General features: G+C 40.4%; 1 protein-coding gene across 5 annotated transcripts in view; it reads right to left on the bottom strand.

The window, feature by feature from the left end:
• The window catches only part of WNT7B (Wnt family member 7B), a 93,869-nt gene that overhangs the window by 24,186 nt on the left and 50,546 nt on the right, over positions 1 to 19,137 (bottom strand). For all 5 annotated transcript variants that reach the window (XM_033058936.1, XM_033058935.1, XM_033058939.2 and 2 more), the window contains exon 2: positions 17,301 to 17,527. In XM_033058936.1, the coding sequence (XP_032914827.1) occupies positions 17,301 to 17,527 (227 nt within the window). The remainder of the gene's footprint in view (positions 1 to 17,300; positions 17,528 to 19,137) is intronic.

The following is a 19,137-nucleotide window of genomic DNA, read 5'->3' as shown; positions in this document are numbered from 1 at the left end:
CATGTCAAATAACACCTTCTAAAGGGTCCACCGAATTACAGGTTGTTGTAAGCACCAAGCTCCTGTACCTGGGCATGCCAGAGTGTCTGTGGATGGGTTTCTGTACATTCTGTAGACGAAATTTCTGATCTTGCTTCCTGAGTGGTTTAGTTAACTCATGAATATTACCTGGATATTCTGTGCAGAGCCTATGAATGAGCCATTTCCCCAAAATAATTGAATTACAAATATCTGAGTGATACCTGGATGAAATTGGTGTTAGACACAAATCTGTTTCTGCAAGAGGCAGTCCTTGCCTTAAGAAGACACATCTTTCAGCTGGAGAGGGCAAGAGAAGAGATATAATTACCCCTCTTTCACAGTGGCATGAGGAGGTTAAGGTATGCACCAAAGGACTGAAAGACCCGCAGGAGGACCAGCTGTCCTCTTGTTGGATTCTTTTTGTGAGAAGGTAACAGAGTGATTCAGTTGCAATCTTCTCAAGTGACAACTGAAATACAAATTCAAGCCAAGGAGAATATCCATGGAGCTGCATGGTGGGACAGGAGCCCTCCCAGAGAGGAGCAGCAGTCCTGGGACCGGGAATCCTCTGCTCTGCCCTTCCACTGTTCAAGACAGTATTGAACTGGATGTCTACTGCCAGAGACACAGGGGGACCTGACACAGTAATGCTCAGCATCCCAGGGCCTGCCAGAGAAGGACATGGCTGCTGGAGTCCACTCCTTACATTCACACTCACACACATCCTCACATGCCATACCTGCTTAGCATGGATCCATATCCTTCCTTTCCTTACAATTTGGAAAAAATTACTGACTAAAAAATAACTAATGTGTCATCCCAGAAGAATTCCTGAGGTTCTCTTTGTTCTGTTTCACAGTGATTTCACATCCCCAATCGGAAATGACATTTCTTGACTGCTAATGAGATATGGGCAGCTTCAAGCTGGATCTTCTGTTTGTCAGCAGAAACATTTTTCTTGTACTCACTTTTTGTGTTAGCCCACAAATTTTTGAGATAGATAGATAGATAGATAGATAGATAGATAGATAGATAGATAGATAGATAGATAGATTAGATAGATAGACAGACAGACACATACATACATACATACATACAAATCTAGAAACCTCCTTTTGGAAACATACAAAGCAAGATAGCCCAGGACATTTAGCAAGTATGAGATACTGGCTTCAGACTAGGTCCTAATGTGCATGGGATACAAAATAACTTCTATCTACAGGGCGAGAGCTGATCACCTAGAGCTAAATCTGCAACAGGGTGGTGGCTCTAAAAGCCTGTCCGTCAGATGTTCTTCCACATAGCGTTTTCCATGTGGCTGGCACAAAAATCCAGCCTCACCAAGCACTGACAGAATTAGAAACCAAAAAAGTAAGGCTCCCAGAAGGTATCAGGCTGCATGGGGAAGCCCCAAAACTGGCAGTAGAAAATGCAAAGAAAGGGAGAGTCTAAACTTATCCCATCAGAGTTAAACCAGATTTCCCTGCACAGTGAGTCTTTCCAACTCTGCTGGCAGCAATCATCTTAGTGTAATTGCTGAGGGGACATGGTGGTTTTAGAAAAGGAGAGCCCACCCTTAAAATATTCTGACTAGGGAAAAAAAGATTCCTTTACATGAAAAGACAGGAGATGACTTTGTTGGTTTCACTGATTAGTAAAAAAGACATTCTTCTGAACATAATATTACTTCTTCTAATATATTTTTCTAGAGTCGTTTTTTTTTAGTATCATTTAATTTGGTTCTATCAAGTACAGAATTAAGATGAGTTTATATAAAGTACTAATTCTACTTAGTCATGATTAGTAAGATTCATGAAGAGTAGCAGTATCTTGTATTAAACTGAATCACATGCACTAGGCATCTATGTGACCTAGGAAGGGTCTAATAAATACATATATATTCATTTAAATTATCTTTCAGACTTCCAGTCTAAAACCCAGACAAATACCATGAAATGGAATAACCACTGACCTTTTAGTTCTCACTGCAACAGCAACACAAGATGAGCATTCTGTCAAATAACTATGCATTAATGACCTCTAGAAATACCTTGCTCTACAAAACATTTTGTGGTACAAGCAGTGGATGTGGAGGACATACTGCCCAAACTGAAACAAGGTGACAGCCAGACTGGGAGCTCTGAAAAGCATTTCAGGCTGCTGGTCATGGAGAAACAGCTCCTATGTGCCAAGGACAGCACTTTCCAGGCACAGAGATTGTTATGCTTTCTTGTCTGGAAACTCTGCTCTTCAAAGTGGCCTTCTTCTTTAAAAGTGCATAGACATAGACAAAAGACTTACATTTGACCAAAAAAAGGAAAAATAATTTGCATCAAATAGTATACCAGAATGTGTCTTCCTCTGTAAAAATTCTGAACAGGAACAGAGAGGTTCTTGCTACATTTGCTGGGAATTGCTGTTGGATTGTCTCCTGGAGGATAATTCTGTATGAAGGTTGTCCTACAAATCTGTAGCTCACATAAATTCCTGGCAGGATACCTTAGAGGACCAACTCAAATTCCACAAGCAAGTCACTTGCACTGTCACAGGTGACCCATCCTGTAGGTGTGGGGGTTTTAATGGGTTTGTTGCATTCTTGGAAAGGCAGAGTTTGGAACGGGAGGCAACAGCAAGTGCTACATGGTTGTTTAGGATATTCTCACTCTCTGGATATTGCCCATGGCAGCAGATGTGCCTTGCTGGCTGTAGCCCACCCCTCCCAGCCCTTCCCTGGTGGCTGCAGCAGAGGGGCTGGGCTGGCAGACCCCCAGCATGTGTCTGTGCTCTGCTAAGTCTGCTCAGAGGTCACATCTCCTGGGCTGCAGCCGATGGGCTGGGCAGTAACCCTGCCAGTCACTGCAGTCCTCTCCCCAAGCTCAGAGGCTGTGGAGAGCGAATGAGAAAGTTCTGGTGGAAGGCTGGGTTGAGACTTGCTTTTGAATTTGCTTAAATATTTTCCAAATGCTCTTTTACACTGCTTGTGTGGCTGCATTCACCTTATACTTGCCTGTACATCTTGCTGGGAGGAGAGACAGGGTCAAGTAATGATGTCCACCCTTCTTGGTGCCTAAAGGGTCCTTGCCTGGTAGTCACACTTGTAACCCCAGGGAGTAAGACACAGCACAAATCACACATATGAAAGAGATTTAAAAGACTAAAGAGCTCAGAGAAGTTTGGATAAATACACAAAGTTTAGATTCTGATCCAAACCTCTCTGGTTTGCAAAATGAGTTTGGAAGCATCACAAGAGCAAAGTCCTTTTTATTTTTTTTCAGCTCTGGAGTTTCTGGTCCTGACAAGAGCTGGGAAGTGACAAGATTCACATAAACAAGGAAGGGTTATCTGAATAGTCTCAGGACTTGTGATAGATAGTGAATCAGTGTTTAATCTGAGCCTGTCCAGCTGACCCCACTGGGTCAGGTTATCTGATCTAGTAGACAAGTGGTTGCTGTTCATTATTTGTGTAGTGTTAAGCTTGTGTCTTGCTAGGGACTGAGAGAGCTCATCCTAAAATGGTGATCCAAGCCTGCAAGAGACTGACTAATGGCAAATGCCATAACAACCCTGCTGAAAAAAAATAAATTGTGTAAGAATTAAAATACCAAATTTCTAGCCCATGGCCAATCTTTCTTAAGCACTATACCCTAGAAAAGAATGATGAGTTTTAAACAAAGACAAGAAGAAAAAATTACAGGTTTTTAAGGTACTCCTTCTTCAGACCAGGATCCAGGCTTTATGAGCAGGAAAGGAGGAACAAGGGCCTTTCTGCTGTACATGAGTATTTCAATAGCTATTAATACCAGTATTCAAGATGCTGCTTATGTGAAACTGCTCCCAAAAGCCACTAACAAGTGTCTCTACTGCAAATCCCCCATAAAAGCAAGATATGGGTCCCACTAAATAATCTTTCCAGCCCCCCACTTTGCAGCAGCTCATTTCCAGATCTGAACTTTGGAGCTGACCCCTGTCTTTGTGATGGGCCAAACCAAAAGCCAGATCTGAACACCGCTGAACTCTGGGAAAGTTCAAATCTATCGTTTGTGGTTCAGGTTGAGCTCAAATTAAAACAGACCAGTTAAAAAGGCAAATGTCTTAAAACCAAAACAAAACAAATGTTTCACGTGAAAAGTTTTGGATCGGGCTGTACGGTACCAAGTAGTGTTTTTGTCTATCACATGATGTCATGTTCTTCTGCTTAACACAAACTGACAGCATGCACATGCTGCTGTATGAGATATCCCATGCAGACACTCTGAATCCAACTTCAAGATGAAGAGGAAATGCTTTCATGATGTGCAATCAGCAATCTTCCTGCCACTCAGCTCTGAGGGTAGGCTGCCACTTTTCAAACTCTCCATGCCCATCCCTTCTAGCACAATAGTCCAGGGTCTCTCAAAAAAACAATGTCTTGCCTTCTCTGAGTGAAGCTTATGCCTCATTATGTCAGCAGTATGTGGGGTATTGCCACTAATCCCTGCAAACAAACAAGAAGGGGGTGCTGCAGAACCTTTGGTTGCATAAGAGGGCAGGGAAAACCCAGCTAAATCTCCTGCTCAGAGCTTCTGTTTATACTACAGTTAATACTACAGTGTAATAATCAACATGGTTGATCAGTGGACAAGGGAAAAGCAAACAAAAGGGAAGGGAAGTTGGTATCAGCATTACTGAACTGCTGAAGTAAAAGAAAATGGGAAACAGCAAGGAGAAAGAGAAAGGAGAAGAAGGGAAAAGTGTTAATGCCCCATTTCTGGTGTCAGGATGTCACAGTGCACCAGTAGCTAGAAAAAGAGGGAACTCAGACAAGAAGATTTACTCAAAGAATCACAGGCTATATACAATAAGCAACCAGAATTTACTCTCCCTGTGGGCTTTATTCTGTCTCTCCTATGTTACATGTAAGTACTGAACATAAGTTCAGTATTTTCTCTTTGTGAAATTTGAGTGGACAATTACCTGGGGTTTTCAAACTTCCTCCTGCAAACTAAGCTAATAATCCTACTAGGCCTCTTCTACTTTTTACTATTTTCTTTTTCAGGCCTGGACTCACTTTTTAGAAGACCAAATTCCTCCACAGTATTTCTTTCTTTTCCTTTTTCTTTCTTCTTTGAGTAAGAAGACTTTAACAGCAACCAGTTTTGTTTGAAGACACATCCCAAATGTTTAAGTCAAGGTTAGTCCCCAACCACTTCAATTCCTCACTGAAATTTGTCATCTTTGATTTCCAGAGAGCAAGGTATGAAGTGACTTGCCAAGGTCACAAGAAAAGTCCATTATCTCATGGTCCACGCTTTCACCATAAAATGATTTCTCTTACATTGAACTAGGAGATACAGGCATGTGAAAAAGGATAGGAAGAGAATGGTATTGAGCTTCTCAATGTGATGCCTTCCTCTCAGCTTAAAGAGAATGAAAAATATTTTATCCATTCTGTATGATTACTTTTCAAGTTAAAGAACATTCAAATGTTTTCTCTCAGGAAACTTTCAGCTCATTTTCACTGGTGAAGTTGTAACTAAAAGAACAATCTTTCTAATTAATCATTCTTAGCAATATACTAAATTCTATTCACGGCATAACTTTAAATGCACCATAACAATAGAAATCAGTAAAAGACCCACTTAAGCAAAGGAATGAGACACAATATTTGCTTCTGCATAAGTTTTTTCATGTTCATGAAATAGGATTGCCGGGAACCTAGTTATTACTTTAGAATTTTCCTTAAAGCAAGAAGTAGAGTAGAATGGGAACAGACACCTGCTCATGTTCTACACTTGATAATGTATTGATGTCCAGAAATTCTAGTAGAAAGAACCACATGATCCTTTGTCATTGTGACAAATATGGCAGAAAATACACGCTTGTCAATTTGTGCTAATCCTTCTCTGCGTATGGAGGACCCGAATGCTTAGGAATGAGAAGCAGTCTGAGAACAAAACCCACCTGACTGTGTAGGAAAGTTCACCACCTTTGCTGCGCACTTAATGAAGTACCGTGTCTGATTCTGCTCGGGATACTGGCATTAGCAAACTATAGACATCAAGATTATCCTTCAGAAACACACTGGCAGGTACCCACCATTGATATCCAGAACTGCCTCAGCCTAAAACAGCAAGGTACCAGTGCTCTGTGCTGGCCACTTCTGATTTTGGATCCTGTCATTGCACTTCGTCATTACCAATTTGTCCTGCTTCTGGCCCATCCCTTTTTCTTTCTCCCTCCCTTCACTTGCATTTATAGGTCTGCTTCATTCTTTCCCACTTCCTCACATCCCTAGCCAGAGAGTTGAAAGGCTTCCATCACAAAGATTGAAAACATACTCCATATTAAATGTAACAGGATAGCATGACCAGCAGGTCCATGTTTCAAACACATTCAATTTATATCACAACTGAGAATAAAGAGCAGGGGAAGCTGCTTGGTGGGTTGCTAGAGGCTGTGGCTTCCATTTTTTGTGGAACATGTCTCTGTCACTTGCTAAATAGGTGCACCATCTGGTGGCAATTTTGGACTCCCACTTCTTAAATTTCCAAAGACTAGCGGTCGAACTACGCCTGCGGTCGCAGCATTTATTGTTGGGTTTTGCCACTATCTGTCTAAAAGTCCTCAGCTAAGACAACTTTTGCAGGTACTACTGGTGATTGAGTACTAAGAATCAGTAGAACTTTAAATGAGGATCAAGTGTCCATGTCTGCTGTGTGGGGCAAGCAGGTATGACTTTATGAGAAGACCAAATGCTCCCCTGAGAAGCTACACACATAGTAATGGAAACATTTCAAACACAAAGAGAAATTAGGTGTTAAGGGAGTCTAAACTCCCGGGATAGGCAACAAGGACCATTGTGCAGTCAAATTAAGATCCAAATCACCCTCTGGAAGTGTTTCTCCCTGTTCTTTGACCATACAAGGAATAAAGCCTGACTAGGTTTCTATCTCAGACATCTTATGCAAATGCCTGGAGCTGTGTGATCTGAAACTGGGCCAAAGGAAAGAAGTGAGGAAGGGGCTTCTCATTTTTCTGCCTTTGTTGTCTGAAACCCTTTAATTCAGGAGCAAAGAGAAACTACTTCTACCTTTGTGCCATTTCCCTCAGGAGCTGCAAGGATGTACTGACCATGTCTGACAGGACTTACAATGGATATTTTTGAACAAGATGGCTGGAGGTTGAATCAGACAGAAAGTGAGTTTCCATATTTTGGTGAAAAAATGAGTGAACAGGTAAAAAAAAAAAAGTCATGGCCCATTATAAACTTTTTTTATTTTAGCAACCTGAATAAAACTGTGAAGTCTACAGTAGTTCTGTGCGTGTCTATTGAGCTTCTGTCTAGAGACAGAAGAGCTTTCTCCCAGTGCACCAGTGAGCTGTCTGGGGTGAGAGCAAGCCAAAAAGACACCTCAGCGGCTCAAGCCCATTTAAAGTTAAGCACATACTGGGTAAAAAAAGCATGGCTGGAGTCAGTGGCCAGTTTGAATCCTCAGAGAATGACTACCTTAGAACTACAATGCCAGATTCACTTTTTCAAACCTCCAAATAATAGATTATAGAGTCCTCTTGCTCGCTTGCTTTATTTCTTTTTTAAAATTTTCCTCTTCTATCAGTAACAATAATATACTTCACAGTATGAACGTCAGTAAGACATAAACTACAGTCATGCCCAATTTAATCCAATGCTAAAAGGTCAGGCATGATACGCACGAAGGAAATTTTGTCAATTAGAAAATGAGGTATTTGTCAGATGTAATATTTTGCAATGCACCAGCCACTTTGTTAGGATAAGAAATTGCTCGTGACTGGAGGCACGATGGCAAACTGCATGGATCAGTGATCTAATCCTGAATGCTAAAATATTTGTTTGCAACCAAAATGTGCAGATAACAAATGCTGTGTTTTTTGTAATGCTTATACATGCCTCTCTCTGCATTTCAAGCTTTTCAATTTAGAAACAGATAGTTTACCAAACAGAACCTATCCCTAACAACAGAGGAGGAAAAAAACAGATGCTGCTACACATGTAACTCCGAAGTCTAATGTTATGTTTAGCCTGTCCTACTTGATGTAGAGGTTGGACTAGATGACCAAACCTATCATCTGTAATTCTAGGGAAGAGATTTTGACAACACACTTAACCGCAGTAGTAAAGCTCAGGGAACCTCTAAGGTCATTAGAACCCCAAGTTATTACGGGATCACGCACCAGCAGGTGCTGCCCTGCACTCCCTGTCACCCTCCATAAAGAACTTCCTCTGCAGTGGCAAGGTTTGGCAGCACCTGCCTGTTTGCAAAGTTGCTCTGTACTGCTCTCAGATGTTGTACGGTTGATTGCCATTTAACTCATTGGGTTTTAGCTGAGTCCCTCTATGAAATTCGGCTTCATGTTCAACTTCTGCTCATAACCAAAAGCCAGGAGACATTTTAGTGGTTCTGGTGAAACCAATGGCAAAATTTCTAGTGACAGCAATAGGATAAGAATTTGGCCCCTGTTCTTTTGGATTAAGCCCAGCCCCACTTTATTTCACTTTTAATGCCATTTGTCTTCCTGGTTTAACCATGCATTATGTTCTAAGTCATTGACCAATAGGATTGGGAGGCTGAAGTATTGAATGAGTCGGCGTGCTATGGAACATTTGTACTCAGCAATTTTATTAAAAATTGATATGAAAAAAATGACACTAAATTAATATCAATCTTCCTTGGAGGTACTTGGAAGTAAGAAAATGCCAAGCTTAAAGCTGCTATCAAAAGTTAGCCCTGTGTCCAAATTTTGGTACAGTATTCAACTAAACCATAGCCTAGAATTTGCATGCTATCATTTCCACAGGACCTCTGACTGACTCATCCCAAGGGAAACTAGAAAAGTAATATGGAAAATGTTACCCTGAATAGCTACAAAGCTAAAAGAGTGGAGGACTTTAGTTCCGGCCAATGCAGAGGAGGAAATGATCATCACAGACCCAAGACCCCATCCTATGCTCCTGTTCCCTTTCAACTGCACCCTTAAGTACACAAGTAGGATGATCAAATGCCAAAAGTTATGAGTGCCCACCCTTCCCCCTCAAAATATGCTTCTTTTCCATACTCAAATGGAGTAATTCCATACAACAAGAAGGGTCCATTTAGAACCATAGTCTGAAAGATGTATTAAAGCCCATCTCCCTGTCAGTCCATTGGTTTTTCAGGAGATCTGAGGTTTAGGGTCACAGGAAGACAGTGTGTTGTGCTGTATGATGTTTCCTACCAAGCTGTGCAGTGCTCTGGGATCTTACATCCCAGAATACCCATGGAAGCATGTGGGAGCAGAGTTCAGGAGATCCAGAGACTTGAGTCTCCCAAGTTACAGTTCTTGGATTTAAATTACATTAATGCATGGAACAAATTTAAAATTAAATGTTCGGAATTGCTCACAGTCAGGTATGTCAGTGTACTTAAATTTGAAAATGTTTACAGAAAAGCACCTGTTCCAAGAAAATCTTCGCTTTTATATGAAATGGAGTGAAACAGAAGCCCTTTCCTTAAAATGGAAATTCCAGATTTCATTCAGATCAATAACCACCATTCCTCATCCAGCTGCAAGCCACACACAGTTCACCAAGTACTTGTATTATGTTAGTGTTGTGCTTGGAATAAGGATATCTGCCTTTTAAAGAAAGTCTGCTGCCAAATAGGTAAATATTTAAATGGCAATGAGAAAATTTTAATTTAAGAGAATTTATACTATTCTTCACACACATGACCCTTGAGGGAAGAGAAAACACAACTGAGTTATACTAGACAGTAAAACCTTACAAAAAGGCAAGGAAGTGGAGAAGATAAATTGAGATGTATAAAAATCTGTCTCTTCATGACTGGAAATTATTATGTGCTGCAGACTATTATATGCTTTTATTTCTTTTATAGGGAGACAAAGAAATAACGATTATAAAATTAATGTAGCAAACTGACCGTTTTTCTAGTAAAATAAAATAAAAATTTATTTCGGTCAAGTAATAATTTACAAATTATACTGTCCATTTATGTTTGTCTTTTCCTCTGTGATTTACAATGTATTTTGAAAACATTACTAAGGTCTCTCTGAATAATTTTGAGGTTCTGACATGTAGGACATTTTTAAAGCACAGAGAAATTATCACCCACAAATGTTCAAATTAAATCATCAAGCTGGGAATCCTCCATCCTGACAAAATAGGATGTTTCTTTAAAACAACAGTACTTTCTTAGAATAAAAAGATATTATTCTTTTTCTAAAAACATCCAATTGACAGACACTATGAGTCTGAACCTACCACTCCCACAATAGCCTGTCTTCTCAGTTAAAAAAATACAAGTTCTAGGCACCTTAGTGGTTCCATAAATTTTTTAACTGCTCCTTCACAACCTCAGCTACTGCCAGCTGGGATGGTTTATTTTCTTATTCTGGTTTGGGTTACTGTCTTATTTTGTTACTTGTGATAACAAAAAGCTTATCCACCCTTCTACAGTAAGAAAGTATGGACCATTTGAATCAACTCCTCAATCTCCCCCAAAGATGATAATGCAAACTGAAATGTCCTCTCCTTGTAATTGCCACATTATCACATTATGCTTTGTTTTCAGCTGAGATAAAGTGCACTGAGGAAATTGTTTTGCTAAGGTAGCCTGCCTTTGAGGACTTTTCTCAGTGCCTGTAGTCAGACCAGCACGCTGGGCTTTGTGGGGAAGAGCTCAGCTTTGCTCCAGCATGGTCTTTCTGCCTCTGTAAGGCAACTGGTGGGATAGCCACTGGCACACCAGAGTCCTTCTGCAGTAAGATATAACTAATAAGTGAGAACAAATAGATTGGACATTCTCAAGGTTAAAGGTATTTTAGTTTCTCCTTCCAGCAACAACATGCCAGTTATGAAAATAAAGGTGCTGTTTGAGACATTTTAAGAGAAGGCTTTGCAATGACTGATGCAGGGTGGTAAAACTTTTCTGCAAAATGAGCATGCAGAGGAAATCCACAGATTTTGGGGGTTTTACCTCTTTACTGTCTGCCTCTACCTGCCAGCCACTTACTAGCTGCTAGTGGTGGAGGTTCATCATGTATGTCTTGTTATTTATTTTTTTCCATTCAGGCTAATAATGATAAAATGTTTCCTCTCCAAATAACCAAGAAATACACATCTTGGTAAGCACCACTGTGCTTCTAATAAGAGTTATGCTTGCTTAAGCCACAGATCATTTAATTTGCCATGGTATTCATAGTTTAACTAAATCAAACATACAAATGCAATGACTCCACATGGCATCTTGGGAAATGGACATCAGCAGTCACTCCAAGTTGGCTACATGAGCAGTAAAGACACAGTTTGTATTGGTCCTACATCATCTTCTGGAGCGGCACACATCCTTAGTACAGATTGCAGCTTATTGAATGCATCCTGTGCACCTCTCTCCTGCAATCCCAGACAGCCCACTGTACTAGGAGCTGAAAGATGATGCCATGGCCTGAGAAGTCACCCCTCATTCTGGAAGGCTTTTTAGTATATCCTAGCACCAACAGAGAAATCCAGTTCAAACTACTGAAAACAAATTTATTTCTGCTCAGTTGCTTGAATGCCCAAAGGACATTGCTGTCCGGGCCCATGCTATACGACAACAACAAAAAACCCCAAATTTTTCCACATTAGGTCCAAAAGCCACTGTGCAATTGAGGTTCCCCAAAGCTGACAAATGCCTAAACCAATCATAGCACCTACTGCTATGACAAAGATAATTACTGCCTTTCCGTCAGTGAAGTGTGTACCCTGCTCTATATCATATTTAAAATAATCTAATTCCAACTCATTTTCCCCCTCCAAATTGTTTCCAGCTGTACAATTCCTTTTTTCCCCCATATTGTTTTTATTGGATATAGTGCAAGTTCGTAAAGATAGATTTTCCCATAATAAATACACAGATGTTAGAATAATAAACATACAGTCAACCTAATATATGAATGTTACTAAGCCTTAACAAACATATAACAAACAACATAAATTGATTTTAAAAAACTGAAAATGAGAACATAAAGTGGCAGAGAAAGAAATGGCAGGAGAAAATAAAGGCAAAAAATGAGCTAGAAATGTACTTACTTTAGCAAACTGTCTGGATTCATTTATGGTTCCCTTTATTGACTTGCTGATAGCATTAAAGCACAACTATGGTTGTAAAGCATTCCTAAGAATGCCGCCTGTCTTCATGTATTGGACGTTTTCTGCTCACACTGAAAGCCAAGCTTTCCAAGCTGGCCAACTCATACCACACTAGACACTACTGTGCTAGATTAATCCATCTGCTTGGACCCAAATATCCATTTTTGGAGAATAATCAGCCTCTCTACTCCTCCCATTTTTGGTAGGAAGTTTTTATGAACATTTGGCATCTCGGTTAAACCATCATCATAGCCCAGAATAAAAATTACTGGATTCATATGTGGAATCCAAATTTAATTAAGCCTATATATGGCCTGAACCAAGAATAATTTACTGCCTGACACCCCCTCAGCATGTATGATAAGACGCCAACCATTTCTCCGTGACGCCATCATTTAGATCTTTCATGCCCAATTCCCATGTTTTTTCCAGGCCTACAGCTGAAACATGGGATCAAGTGGACTGACAGTGTCACCTGTTTCCAGTACAAACAGCAAGAATCACTGTCATTATGAGTATCTCTCCTCCAGAAGTTATCCCTCTCCCTTTCCCAGTCTTCTGTTTGGAATTATCCACCCTCTCCCTGGTTTATGTGTGCATACAAGTACATGCTTGTAGAGAGCTGTGATATTGAAGTTTATGTTCTGATTGTGTTTGCCAAAAGTCTTCTTCACCTGGGAGTTAATAAAACCCATGCACGGATTTTGTTTGCCTCTAAAACTGTAGGGTTTTTCCCTATCCCTCCCCCTTTCTGCCTAGAGTGTGGATCAAAAGTTGAGTGAATGGGAAGAGACAAGAAACTTCTTAAGATGTTCCTCTCCTAAAGCTCCCCTTGCAAGCAGAGCTGTACCTTCCCTTCAGATGCATTCTTTCGACACACCAGAAAACTACAGATCAAAACAAAGGACAAGACATTAAAAAGGAAAAAAAAGAAAAGCCCAACTTCAGAACTTCCTTGGGTTTGGCCTACTTGTTAATATTTCCCTGTCAGGTGTCCAGTTTAATGATTTGCCAAATCACTACACCAGTGACACAGACAACTATTGATAAATCATGATCATTTTCCACATCATGAGTCTGAGAAAGGAGACAGATACAGACCACTTTGGATATCTCGACAGATATATTTTTCAAAACACCAAAACAACTCACTTTTGCCCTGGATTTAGCGCTGGTAAGAGCTGCCTGTTCCTAAGCACTTCAGTTTAAAGGATTCCAGTGAAAAGGGTCAATGCACAGATAATTAACCAGAATAATCCACTGTCAAAGAACAACAGTAGGTTTCATTTCTGTTATTGATTTGGACTTCAAACTACAGAGCCTGCACCACTTACTTTTTTGGGGTGGAATTCTTCGCTTTCAGTGCTATTAATGATTTGCAGTTTTGAGGTGTGTAAGTGACAAATTGCTCTCTCCATCATTTGGGGGAATACAGACCTAGTGCTGGAGCTAGGTCAGTCACCTGATAGGACCAGAGGCTTTACTCACCCAGATCAGGGTCTTTGCTTTCAAAATGTAAGAAGGGCATTTATCTTTCAGCCATGATTACCAGTATCTGATATACATTTGATATATAATTATTTTTAAATTAGTTTTTAAATATTTAATATTTAATTTTTTTAATCCATTTGTTTAAGGGGCAATCTTTAAAGAGTATTAAGGCAAGAAGAATGAGTGGAGAGTACAGAAGATTGTGTGAGCAGCTGGCATGAAAACTAGGGATGAGCACAGGAAGGTGACAAATACAAGTATGTACAAGGACAAAATGAGTGAAGTTAGTGCAGGACTGACCTTCTTTGGGGATGGCATGACTATGGAAGAGTTCTCAGCTATAAATATATCAAAATAAGCTATGCACACACAATGCTTGGCTAATTCATCCCATGCTACAGCCTTTGTTCATGTTAGTAATTTAGATTTCTCTGTCACTTTTATCTCTGGCTGCTATAAATCTTTCACACCAACATAAATGCCCCATCATTTCTGCAGTTGTTATTCCACTCTCTGGACTATTTCAATTGTTTTAAATACAGATTCCATACACTGTATTGGTGATGCAGCCCTCATTCACTGAAGTACCTCTTTGAATAAATAACTCCTCACTGATCCATCTCAGAGTTTAGCCAATAAACTGAGGATTTCTCCTGGCACAGCAGGATCCCCAGAAGTCACAAGGGGGGACAAATGTCCCGGTGTCATGTCTTCTGGTTTGGTGGTGGATGGAAGACATGCATATTTAGAACATACAGGCATCTGAGAGGTGATTGATAGCAAAGGGTGCACATCTGTTGGAGAAAGCTCACGTTGGGTGAGTCCGAGTGTTTGCTTTGAATTTTCAAGGGGGAGTGTTGCATCAAAATACAATACAATACAATATATAGAATAACCATAAATCTCTACTTGTCAGTAGTGGTAGAGACTTGGTCAGTGGCTAAAGAGTAGGTCCTCTCCTCTCCATGCAGCCAGAGAGCAATCAATATGTTATCACTGCTTACTTTCCCTCCCAACCCTGAGACCTGGATAACTCACCTCCAGTGCTCATTTCCCCGATGGGTTCTGGGACAAAGCTTTCCTTTGGGGTGAAGTGAAAACATGCCTGTAAGTTTTTTTGTTTTAGTCCTTTCTTCAGTGTGTTCAGGCAGAACCGAATGGCTGATTTAGTGTTTCTGTGTCAGACACAGGTGTGTCTTGTTACACACATGAATATTTATGCTTAGAAATATCCTGTAGTTGGGGTTTTAATTCTTTGTCCATTTTTTTACCTTTTTTCCCCTTGCTAGTGTAATAACACTACTTCCTAAACCCCATCCTTTTCCTAGGTACTGACCCCATCATCTCTGGGTGCTACTCCAGCAATAAAATAAAGACTTGTGGGTTATGGGTTCCTTTATAGACCTGCATGGAACTCATCTGGCTCAGCTGGAAGGGGTCATGTAAACCTTCTGCAACAGTTAGAGTCTGTGTGGTTTCACACCCAACAAATGTCAAAGTGGAACTCAGCTGCAACAGCCAAGTTTCATCTGTGTTTGGGTTAACCCATAAAAGAACCCACCAAATTCCACATCAGTCATTTCAGCCTTGCAAGAAACCACCCAGGTTCAGTGAAGAGGTCAAGAATCTGGTAAACATTTTGGCAAATATGGCTTGAACAGTGGCTCAAGAAAACCCTGGTTTTTTCCAACTTTGTGTAGTTTGACCAGCTTGATCCTAATGACAAATAATTTATGTTCCTTGTAGCTCTTACTTTGCATTTGCGAATGAAAGCACAACTACAACTTGTCCTCCTTTGGCATTTGAACTGCACTCTCTTGCAAAGTTTTGGAGGATGAAAGGAGTTTCTCTGGTGCAGAGGATTGTTACCCACAAGCACAGTGGTGAAGATGGTGAGGCAGCACAAGATTCTCAGCTTGAAGAGGAGAGCAGAAGTGGTGAAAGCCTTTTCACTGGAAAGCTTTGTGATGACACTACTCTGGTACAGCCCTACAGAGTGGCCCTTCCCAGGCCATAAGAGATGTCACAGAAGGTGACACAACTCACTTACCTAAGGGCAGAGCATGTCTGCAAGCTTTGGCAGATGAAAACAGAGCATGAAGAAGTACAGAGTTCTTGGCAGATGTATATTTTCTGGCACCAATGTAATTCTGGTTATCAACAAAAAGCAAACAAACATAATACCAACCAAGGAGGATCAGACCATGCTTCTAACAGTCAAGACAAGTGACTAGATTTTTTTCTGGTTCATTTAAATTTGAAGGTAGAATTCGAAAGCTAGGTTAATTCCTGAATATGATGACACGAGAATTTAATGTAAAGTTCACAGAATATGACAGATGCTCTCAAATGTCAGTCAACTGCCCGGTGCCAATGGATTTGTTCCCCTACAACACTTTACAGCTGAACCACTGTCCTTAAAGTGCCCAGACCTCAGCCAGACTCTCAGATTTGGATATTCTTTAAAAAAATATTCGGTTCCCTTGTTGACCCAAACATACCTCAGTTTTTGGTGTTCATTTCACAAGGATGTCAGAAAAAAAAAAAACCTGAAGCCTTGACCACTACTAACAACCAAAGCACCATGTGAGTCAACACCTCTTTGCACAGATGAAATTAAATGTTTTCATACATTTAATACACAATAATACATGAAATTAAATGTTATCATACAGTTTTAATAAAATCTTATGTCTGACCACACTCAGCTGTGTTGGAAGCACAAGACTCACGCAAACCACTGAATCCAAGAGGAATGACCCAAAGAAAAATGGGACACAAAGAAGAATAGGCTACAACTCCACTGACAAGCTGGATGGTGTCACTTTGAGTGCCCTTGAGAAAGTTACACAGTACAAAATGTTATCCCAACCCAGAGCAGCAGACGGGAGAGTGGGCAGCCCTTGGGGGGTCAGAGAAAAGGTCAGGAATAAGCTAAGGATACCCAACTGGGTGATGAGGAAAATGGTAACCTCAGTGCTGGAAAAAAATTTACATAATCTCCCCTGTGAGATAATATCAGACATAGGGTAAATGAAAAGGTATTGATTTAATTCTGCCAGCTAACAGTTTGTCAGGCCAAGGCTACGTATTATTTTCTTTGAATAGGTTTCCTGCCTCAAATCACTTGCAATATTTTCTTTGCAGTATGATAGCAACACTAAAATGTATCGTTGCCACATATTGGAAGGCCAGTGTTGTATGCACAGTGTTTCCACTGTAATTCCATCAATTATTTGGGACTCTCCCATTACTTAAGGTTCTGAGAAGTCTGCAGAGGGATTTTTCTGAGCTGCTTTCAGTTCACTTTTGATTTGCCATAATATTCACCACAGTTATCATGACAACCCTTAACAAGACAACAGTTGGAAATATCTTTCCATGGGCCGTGACCTTGGATGGCTGTGCAGGCACTGAGGCCATTGCTGGGTCTGGAGTTGCACATGAGTGACTTCATCTACAGATCACTGGAGATTTCATGCCTCTTGCCAGTTACTTTTCAGTGAGTGGAAACACACAGTTGTTCTGGAAGCATCGTTGTTGGACTCTGAGGGTTATAAACCTTTGCAGGACTTTAGTAAGAAAGGTAAAAGAAAACCATCCCAAACAGATGCCTACAGCACCATAGTAGAGACACCCTTACCTACTCGAAGCTCTTGTCCAAAGACTGTTTTCTCTCCCAGCGCAGAGCAGTTCCACCTCCCGTACCGAAACTGGTACTGGCACTCATTGATTCCCATTTGTGCCCCTTCCCCGATCACAATGATGGCATCAGGGCGGCTCTGGCAGATGGCTCGCTGCCGAGGGGCCAGGCCTGGGATTTTGTTGCAGATTATATTAGCTCCTAAAGCCACCACGGATGACAAAGCTCTGAAGAAAAAAGCAGAAAGACACGTTATAACCAAATTGAGGCGACCAGGTGCTGCTGTGTGGCTGGCAAGGTGCTATGCAAAAGGGGAAGGGTTGAATTCCTGTAATTATGCCAACTTGGCACAATGCCTCTGGTCTGGTATAGCAGCCTGGAAATTTTACAGTAATTCCTGATTTGATTTGTGCCAGAACAAACAAAGAAACTGAATTTTGGCACTTTTGTTACCAGTCCTACACAGAGATATCAGCTTGTGAGACATGGAAAGAAAGACTTATTCAAAATAAAAAAATAGTGAAAAGTGATCATCCACAAATCTCTGAAACTCATGTCTACTTTGAATGCAGGTTCTAACTTAGTTTCAATTATTGCAGCCAGTTCATCCACCCCTCATTTGAAACTGTTAAGCACAATTTAGAAAATGACTTGACACTACCAACACTCTTGCCCATTATTATTCTCAAGGTATTGAGTGATTAATGAAATTCACCAGCATAACTGTGCTTTTAGATCTGGCAAACATCATGGACCACATAGGAGGGATCCTTAATATGTGCCATCCAGACTAGAAACATTTGCAGTTCTTATTCTTCAAACATATTTTCAGACTTCATCATGAAATTTGCATATAACTTGCACCTGCCATATGTTTTCACTTGAGCACGTTTATTTTTCATTTTTCAGCTCACTTTTCAACATCTTCACAGGTTCATTTTTCAACATCTTTACAGCCTACATTTCAAATGGTAATATTTTGAAAAGAATAGGACAACATGAGTATGCTTTTGGTGATGCCTCTGGTCACATCTACTGAGTACCTGCCAGGCCCATGTAGGGATGCTCCAGCTGGCTCTGGACAAGCAGACTGCCCTGTGATTCTACTTCCCACCTTGAACCCCAGCCTAAGCCTTTCATCTCTCTGAGAGAGATTTCCTCACTGGAAATGCTTCCTTGGGGAAATGTTAACTAAACAAAATTAAAGAATTATGTAAGAATTTGTCTACTTCATCGCAAGATAACTGCCAAATTACATAAGTGCCACATTTCAATGAAATTAGAGTGATTAATTTTGCCATTTCAATAAGATACAGTAAAGCCAGAGTAAGGAGGGTGAAACTGAGAACTCTTCCCTGGACAAAATTAAATACTGCTATTCCTGTGGAATGGAGATTCCATGATGATCCACTCTGCCTTTAATGGGTGTTTTTGCATCTTTTCCAAAGTTAACAATCTGTGAGAAATTCACCACTTGTGGTTTTTATTTATGGTGGCAGAGGGGGATTATGGATGTAAAAATAAGGTATCACACAGATATGCATGCCCCGTTGTTCTGCCTATTAAACAGAAGAGCAAAAGGTAGTTTCAATCTGACCCTCTCAGTGTTGGTGCAGGAATGCTCAGACCTGCAGCTTTAATTTGTGTTGCTCTGTTTAGCAACAAAGCTGGAACAACAACTGGAACCACAGTCCACCTGAGATTCATGCAGATTTCGAGCTAAGGGGTTTTTTTCCTGCAAAAAATATTTCTCTTTAAAATTAAAAAAAAAAAAATTAGATAGTGATGACTTTTAATTAAGACTTTCCAGGAGATGTGATAATCTTAAAAAAGTATT

Source organism: Catharus ustulatus, chromosome 4 (genome assembly GCF_009819885.2).
Source record: "Catharus ustulatus isolate bCatUst1 chromosome 4, bCatUst1.pri.v2, whole genome shotgun sequence".
Classification (NCBI taxonomy): Eukaryota; Metazoa; Chordata; class Aves; order Passeriformes; family Turdidae; genus Catharus; species Catharus ustulatus.
The sequence above is the reverse complement of the archived record's forward strand: the minus strand, read 5'-3'. Positions and strand labels throughout refer to the sequence as shown.